The sequence below is a fragment of the Microtus oregoni genome, unplaced genomic scaffold (assembly GCF_018167655.1).
Source record: "Microtus oregoni isolate MIOR12 unplaced genomic scaffold, Mior012 000023F_ref0000262, whole genome shotgun sequence".
Classification (NCBI taxonomy): domain Eukaryota; kingdom Metazoa; phylum Chordata; class Mammalia; order Rodentia; family Cricetidae; genus Microtus; species Microtus oregoni.
The window spans coordinates 28,815,136-28,837,540 of NW_024543082.1; the positions used below are offsets into that span (position 1 = coordinate 28,815,136).

General features: G+C 38.6%; 1 protein-coding gene across 1 annotated transcript; it reads left to right on the forward strand.

Moving 5' to 3' along the window:
* The first annotated feature begins 21,216 nt into the window (after positions 1-21,216).
* On the forward strand, positions 21,217-22,146 carry LOC121461642 (olfactory receptor 4A5-like). Its single transcript, XM_041672729.1, has one exon. The coding sequence runs from the start codon at positions 21,217-21,219 to the stop codon at positions 22,144-22,146; it is 930 nt and encodes a 309-aa protein (XP_041528663.1).
* The last annotated feature ends 259 nt before the right edge of the window (positions 22,147-22,405 follow it).

Genomic DNA, 22,405 nt, shown 5'->3' on the forward strand with positions numbered 1-22,405 from the left:
CTCACAGCCTTGTGGAGACACAGAGATTAAAAGACATGGGTTAAGATAAAAGAGCTAGTTAATAAGAAGCCTGAGCTAATAGGCCAAACAGTGCTGTAATTAATATAGTTTCTGTGTTATTATTTGGGTCTGAGTGCCCAGGAAATGAAAAGGCAGTCTCTGTTTACAAGAAGAATAAATTTTGAAAAGAGACAGAGAGAAATGTGGACACATTGAGGGATGATTGATTCATAGTAACACTAAAATTCAGTAGGGCAAACAACAAATGCTTAGCTCTGCCTCAGACAGGTGGGGATTCATTTTCAAAGAACTTAGATAGCACTATCCATGAAAAATTTTATATATCTCTCTCCTTTGCTACTTCAACTTCCTGTATGTAGTTCTTCATGGCAGATATCTCATAGCTTGGGTATCTCAACATCCTATCATTTAAATATACAACTCTGCCTTCATCTTCACAGCTTCATGCAATGGAGTCTCACAGTCTTCTCACTGGGTTTCTGACTGCCAAACATAGATGGATGCAAAAGTGTCTGAAACTGAAACTAAAGAGGAAGAATCTATGACCTATAAATTTTGCTTCTTTCTTTATTCCAGAACCCCCCCCCCCCCAGTTTGGCTTCTAAGTTGTTTTTTTTTTTTTTTTTTTGGTTTTTTCGAGACAGGGTTTTTCTGTAGCTTTGGTGCCGGTGGTCCTGGAACTAGCTCTTGTAGACCAGGCTGGCCTCGAACTCCCAGAGTTCCGCCTGCCTCTGCCTCCTGAGTGCTGGGATTAAAGGCGTGCGCCACAACCGCCCGGCTGGCTTCTAAGTTGTTATGGATGCTACCATGGTTGGATCAGAGTTCCAGCAGCTTCTACATGAAGTTGCTTCCTCAGATTAGGAATCAAGCTGCCTATTCCTTTGAGAAATTGAAGACTTAGATAGATAAAATCTTTCCCTAAGTTACCTTTCTAGGGTTCAAATGATAAGAAGGGCCTTCTATTTAATGGTTCTAAACTTCTTGAAATTTTCTCCCTCTTTTTCACCACTGGACTGCCATTTGAATCTTCCTAGTGTTGTTTTTCTCAAGAAAACTGACTTTTCATTTCTTTCTACACCACTGTATACCTAAATAAGTCATCAATAATAATCACCCAACAGAATCAATACTTTGTCTGATAAATCACTGAAAACTCTTAAAATATAGACTGGCATGAACTGAACAATACTTCAACTATATCACTCTGGTTATCTACGGGGGAAAAAACTTTTACAAACTTAAGGAACTACTATGGAAATCAAAATGGCAGTTTCTCGGAAAATTGGGAATAGATCTACCTCAGGATGCTGTTGTGCCAGTCTTGGGCATAAACCTACAGATGATCCATCCTGTAGTTAGTTTTTTTGCTCTTTGGCTCTTTTGGGAGCCCACCACCCAATTCCCAAATAAATCACATGAAGGATTATTCTTACCTATGAATGCCCAGCCTTACCTAGGTTCTAGTCAATTTTTCTTATTTTAAATTATTCTATCTACCTTTTGCCTTTGGGGTTTTACCTTTATTCTATATGTCTTGGGTGAGGAGGGCTGTTCTACCAAAATTGAAGAGATTCACTTGAAACCTTCTCATGTTTTTCATAGAAAATAGTTTTGACTACTTAGAAAAAAATCTCATTATCTTATAGTAAAGAAAAGGATGTCTGTTAGGATCACTTAGACACCATTTTGCTCCCCCTGATTGCTGACTGCCTGTAAGTCTGCAATCAAAGTGAGGAAATGAAAACATTTAAAAAAAATGCAAGATAACAGATTTTTAAAGAATCAGTGGACACCTAGAGCAACTTGTTTTACCATAATTGCTTTATAAGTCACAAGCACTTTTGAACACAAGTTTATTGCTATTTTTGCATAAAAATAGCATGAGTGAGAATATCTTTCATATATATACAAGTAACATACAAAAAAGAGGGGTTCAGATGCCCTGTATCTAAAATGCTAGAATTATGAGCCTCACAACTTGAGTGTAGGTATCTGAACTCAGGTCAGCTCCAAGATAAATATGTGCTGAGCCACCTGTCAACATCCATAATACCTTTTATCCAATAAACCAAAAGTCTCTCATAGATTAAGAACAAGAGCAACAAAACCTAAATAAATAAAGAAGTAAATAAATGATCCTTGGAAACATGATGCATCAAAACTAAGATGATGTGTATGGTAAGTTTGCACCATAAATGAATACAGTACAATGGCAATTACTAACAATTTATAACAGGAAAGCTATTACAAAGCTACATTCATATTGGAAGCACATAGAGTAATCAATGGGATTATCAAAAAATAGTACACAGATTGACATAATATGACTTCTTTCTGGGTGGAGGTAGTACATACCTTTAATCCCAGCACTCAGGAGGCAGAGACAGCAGGATCTCTGTGAGTTTGAAGCCATTCTGGTCTACAAAGTGAGTTCCAGGACAGGCTCCAAAGCTACAGAGAAACACTGTCTCAGGGAAAAAAATTAATACAAAGCTGATCAATCAAGAATGTGTATGATATTTGGGAAAGAATAAAGAGGATGGAGAGAAAAAGCCAAGAGCAAAGGCAGGAAAATATAGTCAGCTATTAATCAAAAGACCAAAGGAAACAGTCAGGAAATGTATGATCCTGACCAATGTTACCCAGCTACCTATGATTTTATGTGTATGGAAATTAAATAAAGTCTTCACAATTTTCACAAAATTACTTCAATGTGACCCTTAAACTGTTGTTTCTGACCTTCCAGCTACTGTTATTTCTTCTAGAGAGGCCTCAAGCTCTAGAGCCCTCTCTGCAAAAAGAGATGATCTACTGCTATGGTTATGCAGCCCCTTAGACCTCCTTGTGTTTTCAGGTAAACCCAGACACACTGATGCCCAATCCCCAAACAATATAGAATAACTTCTGCTTCCTGACAAATGATTATAGCACAAGATATAGATTCTGCTCTATCTACCTGCCCAACACCATAAAAACCTACGAAACCTCTGTAGCGCAGAAACTCCCTTTGTCCCCTGCAGCTAAACATGACTGAATTTCACCATTGCAGCTGGTGGTAGCAGAAAGTTAGAAGCATTTTAATCATGTATTGCTAAAAGACAATCACCATCACCATAGTTCTACCAGCTTTTAAACTATTTGAGACATTTATCAGACAAACTTAAAAGTAGACTGCAATATTCAGAACTTCTAGAAACCAGATTATCAGTTTTCAAATTTGTCTTTCCACTGCACACCAAAAGCATGGCTCTGTATGGACACTGGACAGTGATATTACAAGCACAATATCCTACCCTGCCAGGGCTGCAGAGTCTCCCTCTCCCCGGGAAATCCATATACGTGGAGGCTCAGAAAACAAGGAGCACTGCACAGGTCATTACATAGAGCAACAGAACCACAGCATGGCTCCTGGTCCATCCAAATCCCAGCAGAAATGACAGCTCAACAGACCTTCTCTGAACACCCTACACTCACCATGGGATAGCTTGTGGTCTTCATAACAACTCATCACAACAAAAGTAGAGAAGAATCCTGGAAAGAACCTGCAAGCTATTTGTCACTATTATTCCTGATAGCTAAGACTTTTCAGAGTCCCTCATTGGCTAAGGCCACCCTGCTGGGCCTCAGAATATTATCAGTTCCCCTAATGGGTGATCAGAGATCACCAGGCAGCACAGTACTTCCTATTCTGCCCTTCCAGCCCAGTAGACAGAGTTCTAGACAAGAAAGTTTGTATTTTAGTAGACATTCATCCACTTTCCTAGCACATATCCCGTTCCTCATCCAAAGCACAGGGTCCTTTGTATACACCTATTACACACTCAATGTGCAGTGCAACCAACTTATCACCTCATACCTGGGAAATCCTGCAGCCAAACATGGGTCACATTTAAAGAAAAAATAGGCCATGAATTAGAAGATAATAAGGGGTCATGGTAAAGCTTGGGGACAGGAAAGAGAATGTGAATATGATATAGTTATAATCTCAAAAAAATATTTTGAAAAGTTGAAACAGGATTCAAGGCCATGTGCTTCAGAAACTAGAGATTTATATTAGAGCACATCAAAGATTTCTCAAACCTTTCTTCTCAGGGTGTATATTTAAAACCAGTAAAATAACAGTCCTGTTAGGCAGGGCCACATTTTACTCAGATCTGTTTTGGTTGAACTACTATAACTATAGCAATTTGGTTTCATGAGAAGGTCAGTTCTTTATTTAGATTCTTGATTGTCCTGGCCTGTGGACAACAAGAAATGGCCACCAGGACATTTATGGAGCACCTAAAATTGATTACCTAATTCCTAATTAGGCAATCAATACATAGTTAAACATTGCCAATCTCAACTGCTGTTGAAGTAGGAAAGTTCTCAACCACTGTCCTGTCTCTCACTTTCTGCACTGTGAATCTACCAGCTTCAAGCTTGACCTATGTACTCAATTCTTGCACAGATCCCTCTTCATTTATAAGCAAGCACTAAAAGACTAAGATACTGGAGGTCACTCACTAGCTGGTCTATTTTCCCTTCTCACAAACTGGTCAAGTCCCTGTCCTGAAGGAGTTTCAGGACTATCTACCCAGCACTCGGCAGCAGAGGCAGGATTGAGTGTTTAAAGAAATTTTCAATTAAATAGCATGAGGCAACCATATTATAAGCTCATAGTCTCCCACACCAATATGGCAGAGCCTCCCCTTCCCCCAGGGAATCCACACTCAACAAAGCTCAGAGGCCAAGGGCCACTACCCAGATCACCACACAAAATAACAGAACCTGTCTGGATCACGGTCCATTCCTTCCTAAGCAGATAATAGCTCAGCAAACCTGCTCTTCCTGGTCTGGGGACAGTGGCCCCTACATTTACATGGCTTTGTGGTCCTCCTTACAACTCCATTCAGCAGAACAAGAGAATCCTGAAAAGAACCTGTAAGCTACCTCCTACTGGTGCTCCTGATTGCCAAGTAGAGTCCTTCATTAGCTAGAACCACCCAGCTGTGCTTCAAGACAATAGCAGTTACCATACTGGATGAGCAGAGATAAAATGTCTCAGAGAGCAAAAACCCTCCAGGTTTGCCCTTCCACACTGTGGTGAGACAGGACCCTAATTTGTAGTTTAGTAAAATCTTCTATTCTCCCAGAGCACTTCCTGTTCCTCCTCCAAGGAACATGGTCCTATGTGTACACATTCCATTACACAATGTCCAGTGTAGCCAACCCTTTACTTCATGGCTGGAAGGTCCTGCAATCAAACACAGGTCACATTCAAGCAGTAATTGTTAAACAAAAAGAGGCAATGGATTAGAACACAATAAAGGGTCCATGGGAACAGTTGGAAATAAGAGACAGATAGTGAAAATAATGTAATTACAATATCAAAGGAATACGGTAAAAAGTTCAAACAAGCTTCATGGTCATGTGCTCCAGAGACTAGGGATCTGTATTAGAGCACACCAAGTACAACTCACATCATTTCTCTCAGGGTATACAATCATGTTAGGCAGGACCACACCCTTTTACCTAGTTCTTCTAGTTTGCTTGAACTACTGTAACTACAGTAATTTGGTTTAATTATAAGTTTTTATATAGATTCTTGAATGCAAAGTTTGTGGTGTGTCACTACTCATTGCTAATGTCAACTACTGTCCCAGCAGGAAATCTTTCACACTCTTTCTTGCCCATCCCTTTTTCCATTGTGACTATGTTTGCTTTACAGTTGGTCAGTGAACTAAATTCTTACATCCGTCCTACTTCACTTGTAAATTCAAAATAAAATCTAGAGAAGTTAGAGGGTACTCATTCACTGATCTATTTCTCCTTTCCACAGACCAGTCAAGGTCCATCCGGGTTGGAGTTGCAGGACTATCTTTCCAGCACTGGGTAGCAAAGGCAGGATTAGGTTTTCAAAGCAATTGCCAATTACATAGTGTGAGTTAAGCCTGAGCTACAGGAGACACTGATATAAACCAGTTGTTGTCGACATTCCTAACGTTGTGATCATTTAAAACAGTTCCTCCTGTTGTGTTGAACCCCAACTATAAAATTATTTTCACTGTTACTTCATAACTATATTTTTGCTACTGTTATGAATTATAATATAAACTATCCGTGCTTTCTGATGGTCTTGGGCCAGTCCTGTGATAGGATCATTTGATCCCCCAAAGGAAGCTGTGACCACCAAGATTAAGAATCCCTGCTCTAAACTGATATAAATAAACAAACAGCATTTAAGAAAAATTGGAATGAAATTCTTAAACTAGAAAACATTGAAATATATAGCAGTAATGCATCTAAATAAAATGAATGTTGAAAATGACACCAATAATTGATGCTTTAAAATGATAAAAAAAAAAAACAGTAGAACGCTTATCTATACTAAATTTGAAATGGAGTAGGCCCTTCCCTGAGAGAAAGAATGCCATTAATAAGAGATTGTATGACTTTGTTCCATGTAAAATGTTAGCTACTGAGTGCTGCAATGTGATGGTGTTACAGTCAATTGCCTGTTTCTCAAACCTTTCAGCTGACTTAACTGTGTCAACAAAGATTGTACATATCTGCATAGGAGAGTTCTCTAATTGGAAACTGAATACTTAGTAGTTCAAGCTATCCTCCTAAATTGTACACCCACCAATTCTGTCTGTCTTCATTCACATGGAAGGAATTAATACCTGCAGGGAAATTACAAAGAAAGTCAATCACCATGCCCCATCAGCCCTTCTTTGTAATGCAGACCCCTGCAGTGCAGCCTGTGACCTAGCCATTATCTAGTCTGTTTCCTCCTGCAGTGAACACAGAACAATGTTCCTCCTCTTCTGGTCTGAAGGGAGAAGCCATGCTCCACACACAAATCCTTTCCCTATTCTGCAATGGACAGTCCACTATGTGACTCAAACACAATTTTAGAACTGTGTGGTGCTGCAGACATGTAATCCAAGGTCTAGTGTTTGGTCAAGAGGAGAACAAGGGCAATGCTTTATGGGACTACAGACAGGGTTCAAGCACATCTCAATCAAACTAGGAGATCTTGACTCAAAATCACTTTTCAAAAAGACTAGAAATTAATTATAGAATTAATATACGTTTATGGCACAACAGGACTTAATGTTAGTTGTGATCCTGTAATGGCCCCTTGAACAGCATTTAGAAGTCATTTTTTTAATGGAGGGATGGGCATTTGTGCTGGTTGTACATCAGGCTTGTCTCCTTTGTGATGGGAATGTAGCTAGTTAATCCTGGGGAACAAACTTTTACAGTTTATCATACTAATCTCTAACAGGTTAGAATACCATTACCTTTGGGGTATTTGGGGTGCAGCTCTCCCTTACCTAAATTCTATTTTGTGACTTAATGTTTCCCAAAAACTGGAAATTCTATTACCATCAATTCTACTCTTCTACAGTTTAGCAGTGGAGTGCTACTCTATACAGGAAATACTGTTTACAAGCTCCACAGAACTAACTCCGGATGGATCCTAAACTTAAATATTAAATGTTCAGAGTAATGAACTTCTGGAAGATACTAGAGGGAACAAAGCTATCTAACTTTGGCAAATCTGTGTTCCATTGTGACAATACAAGCACTAAGGGAGCCCACATTTCACAGTAAAGTCAACAACAAGGGTATTTCAAAGCACAGTCCCACTCCTAAATCTCTGAACAGATGCAGTAAAGATTGTGAATTTACTCAGAGGCTGCCGGCATCCCGGAGAATTTCAAAGAATGTGTAGAATCACGCAGGATTATGCAGACCTTGCTAGTTCATGCAGGGCCAGCAGGACCAGGGAGAAACATGATGAACTCTGCACCTGGTCACCGGCTCCCACCTGGCCAGAGGAGGATGAACCACAGTGTCTCCCATGGCTCAACTAGCCGCTTCTCCCGGTCTGAGAATAGCCCCAAACTCACCACATCGTGATTTTCCAGCTTTCCCATGCTCCCTGCTCACTTCCCTGCACTCACAGGAGAAGACACAAAACCACCGACGCCATCTTCTCTTCGAAGTCATGCTTGAAAGTGGCTGCAGCTGGAAGGATCCTGCACAACTTCTAACTGGCAGGTCACCTGGAGGGCCTGATTGGCTATTGAGGCCTGAGTGACAAGAGCACCTCCCATAGAGTTATACTGTGCTTAAAGACACAGCTCAGCCAGGTGGTGACAGTGGCAGTGCATGCCTTTAATCCCAGCACTTGGGAAGCAGAGGTAGGCGAGTCTCCTTGATTTCTATACGAGCCTGGTCTACAAGAGCTAGTTACAGGAAAGGCTCCAAAGCTACAGAGAAACCCTGTCTCGAACGGCAATAGATAGATAGATAGATAGTTAGATAGATAGATAGATGATAGATAGATAGATAGATAGATAGATAGATAGATAGATAGATCTGCAAGAGCTAGTTTCAGGACAGGCTCTAAAGGTGCAGAGAAACCCTGCCTCGAAAAAGTAAAACTAAATTAAAAAATGAAAAGAAAGATAAGAAAGGAAGAAAGAAAGAAAGAAAAAGAAAGAAAGAAATCTGCAAAAGCTAGTTCCAGGAAAGACTCCAAAGCTACAGAGAAATCCTGTCTTGAAAAACAATAAATTAATTAACTAATGAAATAAAAATTTAAAAATTGAAAATTAAAGAGACAGCTCAGTGGATCCTGGCCCTGCCTTTTATCCCAAAGATCTTTTCTAGATCAGTAGAGGTGCATTTCCATAGCATGTGCCCCTGGCTCCAATAGCAGATCCTGCTATCTTCCAGCTCTCCACAGGCACTGCCCATTCTTCTCCTTGACACAAGCTAGCTTGTACAGGCCACTGTCCCACAGGTGGAAGGATGCCCAGAATATTATCAGCTAAAGGGAGATTTAAAGATACAAAAGGAGATATTTGTTATGTGACACCATACTGAGGTCAGGTGAAGCCTGTGCTACATAGTCTACACACACACACACACACACACACACACACACACACACACACACACAGAGAGAGAGAGAGAGAGAGAGAGAGAGAACATAGGAAAAGAACAAAACCTAATAACTTACAAGATAGGAACATTGGAGAATTGGGGCATGAAATACCTATTAAAGTCATTTCAAGTGTTTGCTACTGGTTTCCATAGAACCATATTTAAAAAACTAAAATATGGTGAATCATATGAGCACATGCCATTTATCCCAGGTACTGGAAGAATCTGAACATTTGACAGTGGGCCACCAACTTAACATGAGACTTGAACTGCCCATCATGAGCTGTGTGTTACTGGGCCCACCAAGTCATGAAGTAGGACATGCACAGCAACAATCTACTGTCAAATAGATGTGGTATATAAGATATCAGGTCCAAACTGGGGATCATGATTGCCAACCAGAGTCCCTCATTAGCTAGGACGACCTAGCTGGGATTCAAGACAATAGCAGTTACCACAATCCCATAATGGTAGGTAGTGTTACCTCTTCAGAGGAAAGTGGGATAAGAACTGGAGGTAGAAATCAACTATACAATTTAGGGAAAAAGAAAAACAACTCACATGGCTCCCTATTAGCTCCCTCATGGCTCACAATCTACTTCCCACTGGTGCTCCTGATTGCTAGGCTTGCCCAGAATCCCTCAATAGCTAGGATTGCCCAGCCGAGCCTCAAGACAGTAGCAGTTCCCCTACTAGATGAGCAGAAATCAAATGACAAAGCTAGCAGAGCCCTTCCCAGCTCTACCATTCCACCTCAGAGGAACAAAGGGCTCTAGTCTGGAGAATTAGTATTTTAGTAGAAACTCTTCCAGTCTCTCAGAGCACTTCCTGTTCTTTTCCAAAGTATGGTGTCCCTTGTGTTTTCCATTACAGAATCACTGACCAGTGTAATCAACCCTTTCCCTCATAGCTCAGATGTTCTGAAGCCAAACCTAGGTCACATTCAAACTGCAACTCTTGATAAAGCAAAATTCATGATTTTTCTAATTTCTGGAAAGTCTTAGAGGCAAGAAAGTGATTATGTAAATGATGTAATTATAATCCACAAAAATTCATCTAAAAAGGTGAAACAGGTTTATGGTCATGTGCTACAAAGTTTAGTGATTTATATTAGAGGACATCAAGGATTAGTAAATCATTTTATCTCAAGATGTACATCTTAAATATGTATAATAACAGTTCTTTTAGGCAGGGGAATAACATTTTACACAGTTCTATTTTTGTCAGAGGAGTTCAACTACCATAATTTGGTTTCATAAGTTTGGTTCTTTATTCTGATTCTTATTCCTTAATCTGTGGATGCAAGAAATGGTCAGTCAGAACATTTAGCAATCATCTAAAATTGATTGACTCATTACCTATTTCTTATGTGAGCTATGGTCAAAGAGGGGAAGGTTTCATGCTCCTTCTTGCCCATACCTCTCTGTGCTGGGACCAGACCTGATTTATAGTTTGTGAGTGAACTCAATTCTTATATGAGTCCCTCTTAATTTGAAAGTTCACAATAAAATACAGATTAGTTGGAGGACACTCATCTATTTTCCTTCTCACTGACCACTTAAGACCCAGCCTTGCAGCAGTTGCAAGGCTTTCTTTCCAGCCTGAGCAAAAGAAGCAGGATTAGGTGTTCAAAACAATTCTAAACTACATAGTGTGAGAAAGGTAGGTCTCTATAAACTCAAGGTCAGCCTGGTCTACAAAGCTAGTTGCAGGACAGACAAAGCTACACAAAGAAACCCTGTCTTGAACAACAAAAATGTATTTATTTAGTTGTCTGGGATGTGCGAAACTATAATTCAGGTACACAGGTGGCCAAATCGCTCTGATTTTCTACAAGATTCTAGTCTATACACTGAGTTCCAAAATGGCCAGAGATTCATAATGAGGCTATTACTTAAGATAAAAAAATAGAAAATAAAAAAGAACAAATTATTAATAAAAATAATAAACAAGATATTTTTTGGTGTGACTAGTTTGGAACGGTGATGAAGATATAAAGTGATTAATTTATCCTTGGGTTCCTAACAGGTTTAGATAGATGACAAGGGATATACAAAACTAAGTTAATATAAGTCATATAATGAAAGCATTCCCATCTCTGAAACCCTCCTGTCTCTCCTGTAAGGTGGTCACATAGGGAGTAAATGTTTCTTCAGTAGACATGGTCTCGCCTGAAGGAGTCAGTCTTTTTCCACAGTGAAATTCCCATGTAAACTCAAATTTCATAGTGTCTATTATTTCACTAGTTGTTAGCCAAAGGGAGAAATTTAAATGTATCTTAGAATATCCTTATTCTTGCCAGGCAGACAAGTATTGGGGATTGATGGGATGGAGACTAAATACATTTACATTCCTGTGGAGACTGCAAAATGGGGGCTGTAGGATACTGTCATTGACAGTTACATGAGGTGCCAAAAAAGTAAATAGTGGAAGACCTGGAGGAGGCTGAACCACCATAGTAGAGTGGATACAGAGCACAGATGGTGTCAACCTACTTAAGTGCACCCTAGGCACTGTTCTTTGCCATTTGATCCTTGGGCTTTTGCAAATAATTCTTTCAACCATAGCTCCATTTAAGTATCTGATTAACTTAGCCTTACAGTGACTTCAGTTCAAGTCTCAGGATCTCCCCACAACCTGGATGTCGTCTGGCCACCATCATTCAAAACTCCTAACTAGAGATTTTGTAGGCATCAGAGTAGCACAATATGATTCCATTCAGATAAGTCATACTTCATGCTGGCAAGTTCCTTTTCTCTCCTTCAGAGGAAGTAAAAACTCATCCTGGAGTCCTTCGGAAATGCAAGCTTATGGGTTCCAATAGATGTCTATTAACCGCATTGGAGACAAACTCATTATTTTGACTTTTGTTAAATGGTCAACCATCTTTTAAAGTATTTTATTGTCAGTTTTACTCCTGGTTAGTTTTGTACTTTACCCTCATTTTAAGGAGTTTTTGGACCCCTTACCCTAACCCTAACCTCTGAAAGTAGCTTGCTCCAATACAGAGAAAACCAAGAGGTGAGTGACCAGCCACCCAGTATGACACCACACTTTCTAGGCATTCCATAGTGAGGCAAAACCCTGGACCTCTAGCCCAAATACATCAGTTTCTCTAGCCAGTAAACAGGAAAGTTTCCTGCAGGCAGGCTGGACCAATACCCACTCACATCCACTGGGCCCCCAAAGCAACTAACACTATCCTGCACCCAAATTCACCTACCCTGCAACTTCAGTGGAACTCATAAATACAGCTTGCTACAATACTGAGAGAACCAAGAGGTGAGTGACCAGCAACCCAGCAGGGGTCCTCACAAACCTGACTTGGGTTATCTAGATAGCCAGCAGGAGAGGTTCCTGCTGAGAGGACCAAGAGGGGAACTCTAAAGCACAAGCTGTGAGAGCAACCTAGGAGAACAGAGCAAGAGAGCATGCTAAAGGAGAACTCAGTGGCTGCCTGAGACACAGAGCAGACCAAGAACAGTACCCAAAGACTCAGACAGCCACTGTAAGAATTGGACTAACAGAATAGAAAATATGGAAGAGAGAATCTCAGGGGTTGAAGATAGCTATGAAATAAATTCATCAGCCAAAGAAAACATTAAATCTAACAAATTCTTAACACAAAACATCAAAGAAAAGTCACCTAACAGTTCTCCATACTCTGTTCTTAGATGAATGGCGATGGTGACTTCTATTAACCTCAGAACAAAGCTACTTTCACCTCTGAGCATGCTGGCTTAGCAGGAGACCACAGCTGCTTCCATACAAGATCAGAAGGAGTTAAACTTAAGTAGCCCTGGCTGCTGTCAGTCTCAGCATCACTAGAGAATTCTAGTCTTTCCTTTTCCTAAATATGTTTTTTTTAAATTAGTTATGTGTGTGTGTTACCTGCATGTGTCTATGCACAGTACCTACAGAGATGAGAAGGCTGGAGATGCCTGGGAGTGGAGTTATAGCAAATGGTTAGCTACTACGACGGTTCTGGGAATGGTACACTGGGTTCCTAGTGCTCTTAGTTGCTGAGCCATCTATCTAGACTCTCTGTTTTATTTAAAATTTGTTGCCATAAATTGTTAATTAATAGATATTACATCACTTTAAATCTCTTCATTCCATCCCATTGAGAAATCCCTTCCAATTTCTTTCTTGTTAAGTATGGTGAATGCATATGCTGAAATAGAAGAATGGTTAGCTAGTATTGGTGGCAAATGGAAAAGAAAAGTCTTCTGTCACTGTGAAAGTTAGAATATAGAACAGGCACACTGCCTCAGTTGGTGGACCAACCCCTCGTGGTCCTGACTTCCTTGCTTGTCTTGTCTCTCCTTCTGCATTTCAACTGGACCTTGGGAGCTCAGTCAGTTGCTCTGATGAGGGTCTCTGTCTCTATCTCCATCCGTCGCCAAATGAAATTCAGCTGGACGGGGTCTGAATGAGCAGGCGATCAAACTGGACTCTAATTGCGGCCGACAATGGGGGCTGACTGAGAAGCCATTGATAAAGGCACTAGGACTTGTTTTTATGCCATGTACTGGCTTTTTGGGACCCTAGTCTATTTGGATGCACAGTTCCCTAGGCCTGGATGTAGGGGGGAAGGCCTTGGACTTCCCACAGGGCAGGGTTCCCTGCTCTCTTTCAAGCAGGGTGGGAGAGGGAGGATGGGGTGTGGGAGAGCAGGAGGAGATTGGAAGGGGGAAGGAAGTGTAAATATTTGAATAGAAAAATAAAAATTAAAAAAGAAAGTTAGAATATTTATTATGTAAAACAATGTATGAAAAATAACATAAAGTAAATACACACCATGGAAACCTGATGTCAATTTTTACTAAAAATGGGATAATACTCTGAGGGTTCAGTGGCAGTCACCATTTTCGTGTATGTCAAGTGCTTACAGTAACCAAGAATTTACATCTTATCTTTCTTGTAGGAAACCATTAGCAAATATGGTGGCTAAGTCCCATGGCTGCTTCCTTCATTATGTAGTCATGAGTCAAGATGAGAGCAAACCACACTTACATGGCCTTCTGCTTACATCTAGCCCAGTTCCCTGGTAAGGCAAGCACATCCATCATAAGGCACTTTCCCTGTAGGAAGCAAACATCTTGAGGTTAAATGTACTCTGTTACACCTTTTACCTTGAAAAAACACATTGGTTAAGTTATTATGAATATTGTCATTAGTTAGGTTACCATGGCAGTCTTTCAAATGTGAATCAACAGACCAATTAGACCTTTCCAACATATAATGGCACAGACTATACATTTGCTCTCCACAGAAGAGGACAGGGTACACAGTGGGGAATAATTGACCAAAGTAAAACTCAAACCCAATAAGGAAATTGCCAAATCCTACAGCTCTGTTTAAAACACCTGGGGATTCAGTTTCAAAAGCTGAAACTCTATCCCTGCCACTTCTCACACTTCTCATCTCCTTTTCGCTACTTCCACTTGCTATATGAAGCACTGTATGACAATTATCTCATAATTTGGTATCTCAAAATCTTGTAATCTAAGTATCCAACCCAGGCCTCACAGCTAAATGCAAAAAATTCTCATCATCTCCTCAGTGGGGCTCTGCCACTACCAAACTTAGATGCCTGCAACAGTACTGAAATGAAAGCATAGAGGAGTAATTTATGACCTATAACTTTGCCTCTTTCTTATTACCAGAAAAAGTAGCACTGAGATAAAATCACCATATGGAGATCTGGCTATGAATGGATTCTGTCCTACTGAAACAGCAGCATAAGCTTCTGTATGAAGCTTTTTGTATGGCTAGTATTCAGTTTGTCTTTTACTTCCATAAGTTGAAAGCTTAGCTAAATGGGGTCTTATCCTTACAGCTCCTTTCCTATGCTTATAATGAAGTACAGAATATCTTCTATTTAATGACACTAGCCTCCTTGAAAAGTACTGCCTCTGTTTTATCATGTGACTGCCAAGTAAAGCTGAACTCTGGATTAAAAGCATGAGCCACCACAACCACCTTGTACATCCATTTTGGAAGTTAGTAATTATTGATATAGTTTCTCTGATGTTTACTCAATAATGTTGATCTGTTTTGTATCTTTCTATATGTTAGCAGACATTTCTCTTACAATGGCCATATCCTATTCAAAGGATTTAGAAACAAGAGGGATGATCCTTTTTCTTTCCTTCGAAAATGACTTGGTTTTCACCACAAACCACAAGTGTCATTTCTTTCTGCCCTGCTTGTTGCTCCTTTTCACTATAGACATATAGGTATCATAAATACTAACTGTATCACTAACTCACTGTTTTATAAAAAAATCATTACCTTTTAATTATGTCTCAGTTCTTCAGGACACAGGCAGAATAGAGATTTTCATGGAAAATATTCCAGAAATTAACTAAGTTACTGCTTTACTGATGTGAAGGGACATTATTGCCAAGGCAACTCCTATAAAGCCTTTAATTTGGGGTTTGTTGGTACTTTTCAGAGGATTAGTCCATTATCATTATGGCAGGAAACACGGCAATAGGCAAACTTGTAGCTGAGGGTCTATATGCTCATCTGAAAGCAGCAGACAGAAAGCAAGAACCCACTTCCAGAGACATACTTCCTCCAAACATGCCATATCCCTATTTCCCAAATAGTTCCACCAATTGGGGAATAAGCATTCAAATATATAAGCATATGGAAACCATTCTCATTCCAACTACCACATGACCTCTAGCCTAAACTATCATGGAGTTTATTTCCCACCTCATCCTCATGATCTTGATCTTCAGTATCTGTATTACTCTCAGAACTCTCATCTTTCAGGTTCTTTTAATTAATTAAGAATGATAGGCATGGTTCTTTATGCATTCTTCTCATTAAGATATGTGTAGAATTTACAACGGCTCTTTATATCCAGAGTCTTGTTATCTTTTGCATTCTTCCAACATACAACATTCTCAGATTCTTACAACAACAACTTCATTTTTGGGTTACTGATTCGTGATCTAAATTGCTCCTCTGTTGCTTTGATTAAATCCTTTTACTAAATACAATGAAGGGGATAAATAGGATTATTTTGCTGATACTGTCAGCCAACATTCAGTGACTAAGGAAATGCAGAATAGAAACTAAGGCTAACACCTGATTTTACTAGTTGCATCCATTTGCCTGAAATATTCATGATGTCATTGTTTTAATACCTGAACAATACTCTATTATGTAAATGTAACACATTTTCTTTATTCATTTTTTATTGACAGACATCTAGGTTGCTTCTGGCTATAATGAATAAAGCTGCTATGAACATAGTTGAGCAAGTGTCCTTGTGGTAGGATGGAGTACTCTTTGGGTATATGCTCAAAAGTGGTATATCTATATTTTCAGGTAGATAGATTCCCAATTTTCTTCAGAACCGCTCTATTGATTTCTGTAGTAACTGTACACATCTGTACTCTTAGCAACAGTGGAGAAATGTTCCCCTTGTTCCTTATCCATACTAGCATGAGCTGCCACTTGTGTTGTTAATCTTAGCCATTCTGACAGGTGTAGGATGGAATCTCAGAGTAATTTTGATTTGCGTAATCCCTGATGGCTAGGTTTGTTGAACATTTCTCTAAGGGTTTCTCAGGAACTTGAGAGACCTCTATGGATAATTGTGTTCAGATATGTATCTTGTTTTTTAAATTTGAGTTATTTGATTTGGTATGCGATTTCTAGAGGTTTAATATTATTATTTTAAATATTAGTCCTCTATAGGATGAGGCGATGGTAAAATAGGTAAAATATTTTCCTACTCTGTTTGAGAAGTTATCTTGTGTGACATTGCATTCAAGGCTATCAATGTATTTCATTCTATGCTGAGTCTTTGATCCAACTGGCCTTGAGTTTGTGCAGGATGATAGGCATGGTTCTTTCTGCATTCTTCTACATGTAGAGAACTATTTTAAGGAGCACTATTTTTGAAGATGCTGTCTTTTTTTTTCCAGTTGAATATTTTTGGCTTCTTTAAAAGAATCAGGTTCTGTATCCACCCTTCCTTTATCCCAACCATCCCATTCCCCCAAGCTCCACCCCATCCTCCCCTTCTCACGTTTCTCACCCCATTTCCCTTTAGCCCATGCCACCTCGCCCCCAAGTTCCCAGTTTTTGCCTGGCAATCTTGTCTACTTCCCATATCCAGATGGATGACTATATGTTTTTCTTTGGGTTCACCTTCTTATTTAGCTTCTTTAGATTCACCTATTGTAGACTCCGTGACCCTTATTTATGGCTAGAAACCAATTATGAGTAAGAACATCCCATGTTCATCTTTTTGGGTCTGGGATACCTCACTCAGGATAGTATTAACGTAGTAAACATGTTTTGATCTTTCATTTTGTTAACATTCTTTTTTTTATTTAAATCACTGCTTGGCCCATTAGCTCTAGCTTCTTATTGGCTAACTCTTACATATTAATTTAACCCATCTCCATTAATCTGTGTATTGCCACGTGACAGTGGCTTACCAGCTAAGTTTTGGCATGTCTGACTCTGGCAGTGTTGCTTTTATTGGTTAATGAATAGAGAACTGCTTTGAGCTTATGGCAGGGAAGAACAGAACTTGGCTGGAAAGGTAGGCTGTCTGCTGGGACATTCTTATGATGATATCTGGGTCGATATACTCCTTTTGTTAGTTTTGTACTTGATATAGATAAAGGAATTTAGGAAGAGAGAAGATAAGGGGGAAGCCTGGGTCTAGGGTTTTTTGAGGGAATGATGTTGTTTAGACAGAGGGAACTGGGACTGTGTACAGGATATTCTTTGTGTTACAAGTTGGCAGTGTGCAGAGAGAAGGATCTGGGTAGAAACGTTTGTTTAGATATGGAAGAATCTTGTGGTTGGCAGATAAGTAAGGAGGATCCTGATTGAAGTCTAGAGTTCCTTTGGTATGGAGGACAGGAAACCCAGACTAGGATTGTGCACTGTTTGTGAATCTATGCTATATTTGTTGGGTTGAAGAAATGGAGTGGATGGGGCAGATTCTGGTAGAAACTTAGAAGTTAGCTGTGGCAGGAGTAGTAGTGGTCAATTAGAATGGAGCAAATTTGAATTCTTTTTTGAGATTTAAAAACACTTTATTTATTAAAGTTAAACATACAAAACTGAAATGAACACACACCCTAAAAATTGTCTTCTTCCAGTAACAGGAAGACCCTTTTTCTATCTGTGTTTCTGGCTTAAACTCAACTTGGGATAACTGTGGTGCTCACTTATACCAACAAATGCTGGCAACTTGATCTAGTTAATAAAAATTACAAACTCAGCTACGTGAACATAATATACAGGGAGGCTGGGAGGAGGTGGAAACTTGTTTTTTTGCAAATTTGAATTTTTAAGAACAAAAATACATTATTTTTATTTCCATGTTAAAAAAGAATGAAGAACAGTAAGTAGTACCCTGATATGGAGAGAATTAATAAAAACCTTTGTTTCTCCAAAAGGAGAAATACCTATTTTTAGCTCCAAGAGATGAGGAAGGCCCAGCCCCCAGCCTCTGTACCTCAAGGCTTTTTAAACTGATAGAGACCATGCTTTTCTGTGGTGTTCTTAATGCAGGCACTGAAACGGATGCCTTTTCATCCTGGGTTAATCATTACTTGCCTATTGCAAATACATCATTATGTGCAACTCATAGTTCCTATACATTACACTTTGGAAATTTTCTTTTCACATTAAAGACTTTCCAAATCACCTTTGGAATAAACTACTTATTGTTGGCAAGATCTGAGGATCTTACCTCCAGGGATTACAGAAGTGAAGAAGCCTGTTCATGAAACATTGCTTCATTTAAATTGCTTCCAAATATTTTAACTAGCTTATTGACTAAAATAAATGAGCCCACACAGCTAATATAAATGAAAGAACTATTTTCCTAATTAAATGATCTAAAGGCCTTTGAAAACTCAAAAACACTGCCAAGCTGGAGCATGCTGTCATTGGTATTTAGTCGTTGGTGTACTTTTTTTTGTAGCATTTACCTTTATGTATGAAAGTTTGTGGATGGTTTCAATTTCCTCTGATATTGTACATATAAACACATATTACTAAGCAGAAAGAAAGGGTTCTTAGTGTTCTTTATCTTGAAAATAATACACTTTATTTTTCTTTATTGTTGGAAAAACTTCCATATTTGTAAGAGTATTTTTATAAAGATATTATTTCCAATTTCGTTGTTAAATTTTCTTAAAATTGTTAACAGCAATTTAAATGGAAAGCATTCATTTTCTACAATTTTTATGGAATCAGATTTTTAGTAATCTATAATGTGAGTTACATTAGTTTAAATATGATATGGATGAAGTATTCTGTTCTCACTTTGTTATATAATAACTATATTGGCTTCTATAAAATTTGTTCTGGTGGAACTCAATGCTGATTAAAGTGTGAAAGGCGCTAAAACATACAGAAAAATGTGTGACAATGACAGAACTGGATGTTTTTCTGTGCTTATGCTCTGCTTCATTGTGACTTCATCAGTCTAAAGCTTCAAGTATGGCAACTGTAGATCTTCCATATCAGGTAACAATAGAAATATTTTTCAATCATGGGAAAGGTTTATTATTGCTGCCATCTGAAGGAAATGAAAACTTCTTTTGGCCTTATCCACTATTAAATCATGTAAATGAGTTTTTCCTTGATTGCTTCTTATTGAGACATATTCCTTCATAGGTAACTGTTTTGAGCACTTAAATTTATTACAGTACAAAATTTCTAATATACTTTTAACCTATGTCCTAAATGTTGAGCATGATGTACTCAGAGGCTATTCTTTGTACCCACAAGAATGATTGTAATAATTAATCACTAACAGAGATTCTCATGGATTCTTGAAACTGATGTAGTGACACAAGAACAACATCACTAATAGCTAATATTCATTTAGATGTCACAAGTAATGAGCAGAACTTGAAAAACTCAAAACTAAGCAAAGCACCCAAGGATGTTGTAATTCCCTGAAGTATGATAACGTAGGTTGTAAGTGAGTGATCTTGATAGTAACACAAGCTCATGACTACCGAATTCACCACCATGCCATTCTTTCTTTCTGTCTTTTTCAAAGCGTGTCTGGGGTTATTTCATAGATGTCAAGAATAATAAATCTACAGTCATTATTTACTGTCATTATCATATCCCATTTATTCATAATTATTAATATTAATGTAGTAAATATAAGCTTGTAGATTGATTATGCAAAAGTGAATAAATAAAACTATGACAGCATTATGTAAAAAGATAGCTTTGAGCTAATGATGCTGGAAACAAATAAGCTGAAAAAACTCTTAAGTTCTGTTGTCTAATTTATTGAACATAGAAATTGCAATGGATTCACATTTATAATATGTATAGTAAATGATCCATAGATTAGCCTTACCATGCTAATTATAATGCTTTTGTGAGCACTCTGTATTTGGAGATGTGGACACTGAATTTCCACTTGAGAACCTCAGGAAGCACCTCTATCCATCTTTTAGTTTCTATGTCTCCTATTTAATCACCCATATTATCACAAGAGTTCTGGAAAGAAAAATCTCAACTGGTACAACAGTCAATGACAGTTGGGGTTAATTCATTTCAGTTAAAATGATGTGGGACAATTGCAGTCCATTTAAATGTGAGATCCAGTGATGAAATGGACAGAATTTTAGCTCCTGGTAGCTCTGACAAATAATCAAATAAAATAATTGACACCGGTGGTTCTGTGCAAAATAATGTTAGCGTTATTAGATACAGTACAAAGAAAGTCTTTTGAGACTAAATAAAAGATATTTGAACAATAGAAGTCTTTTGAAATATATTTAGTTACAATATAATAGTGTTGAGGGGATGACCCAGGACCATTCTTGTTCTGGGTGATGTACAGATCATATTATGACATTTTCTGCTAAGATGTTACTAGCTAACTCCCTGTGTATACTAGTTGATAGTCATAGGGTTTATTGACATCACTGTTTTCTATTTATCTTAAAAGGAGTAATGCTTCTTCAGTGTTTTGTGATGTAATGTGTTTTTAATAACCAGTTTTACATTTTGAGAGAAATACTAATGTGTGTAAAATTATTAGAGCAGAACTATGGAGAATCCCCAAGAGGAACTCAACAGATGGTTACTGAAGAAACACTGAAGTTCACCACTTAGAAGATGTTAATGAAGATGTGCCTTCTGGCATAAAGGAAATGTAGGTGTAGGTCACAATGTGAGGTCCTGTTCTGCTGAGCTGATATCTCTGAAACAAATATAATAGTAGAGTAAATGGGACAGAAAAACAATGTTACAGAGTTTATCCTCCTGGGCCTCACTCAGGACCCTGTTGGCCAAAAAGCATTGTTTGTCATGTTTTTACTCATCTACATTGTGACAATGGTGGGCAACCTGCTCATTGTGGGGACAGTGATTGCCAGCCCCTCCTTGGACTCTCCCATGTACTTCTTTCTTGCCTTTCTGTCACTCACAGATGCTGTTTATTCCACTGCCATCTTGCCCAAATTGCTTAAAGACTTAGTTTGTGATAAAAAGACCATTTCCTTCACAGCTTGTCTAGTTCAGCTTTTTGTGGAGCACTTATTTGGTGGTGCTGAGGTCTTCATTTTAGTGATGATGGCCTATGATCGCTATGCTGCCATCTGCAAGCCACTGCACTATTTGACCATCATGAATCGTCAAGTTTGTATTCTCTTGCTCTTGGCATCTTGGGTTGGAGGACTTGCTCATGCTCTGCTTCAAGTTATCTCTGTGTATATACTTCCTTTCTGTGGACCCAATGTCATTGACCACTTTGCCTGTGACATGTATCCATTATTGGGACTTGCATGCACGGACACCTACTTTCTAGGCCTCACTGTCGTTGCCAATAATGGAGCAATGTCTGTAGTGGTCTTCATCCTTCTCCTTGTCTCCTATGGAATCATTTTAAACTCTCTTAAAACTCACAGTCAGGAAGGGAGACACAAAGCTCTGTCCACCTGCAGCTCACACATCATGGTGGTTGTCCTCTTCTTTGTTCCTTGCATTTTTATGTATGTTAGACCTGTCTCTAATTTTCCTATTGATAAATTTATTACTGTATTTTATACAATTTTCACTCCTATGTTGAATCCTTTAATATATACCCTGAGAAACCTTGAGATTAAAACTTGTATGGCAAAGCTGTGGAATAAAATGTTCACTACAAGCACAAAATGAATTTCTCCTCACTGAACATACTTCTAACTGGAAATATACATTCAGTAATTAATTTTAGCAGTTTGACTTTCAATGTTCTTTATTTGGACCAATATTTGTCATTGTGAGATCTTTGGTACTTTTGTGAATGCAATAACCCCCCCCCCAAAAAAAAAACCTGGTAATTGCTGCAATTTTAGTTTTCTTTATTGCTACTGAAGTTGATCATGTCTTTATGTTTATTGGGCATCCAACTTTTGCAATTCTAAAATTTGTAATT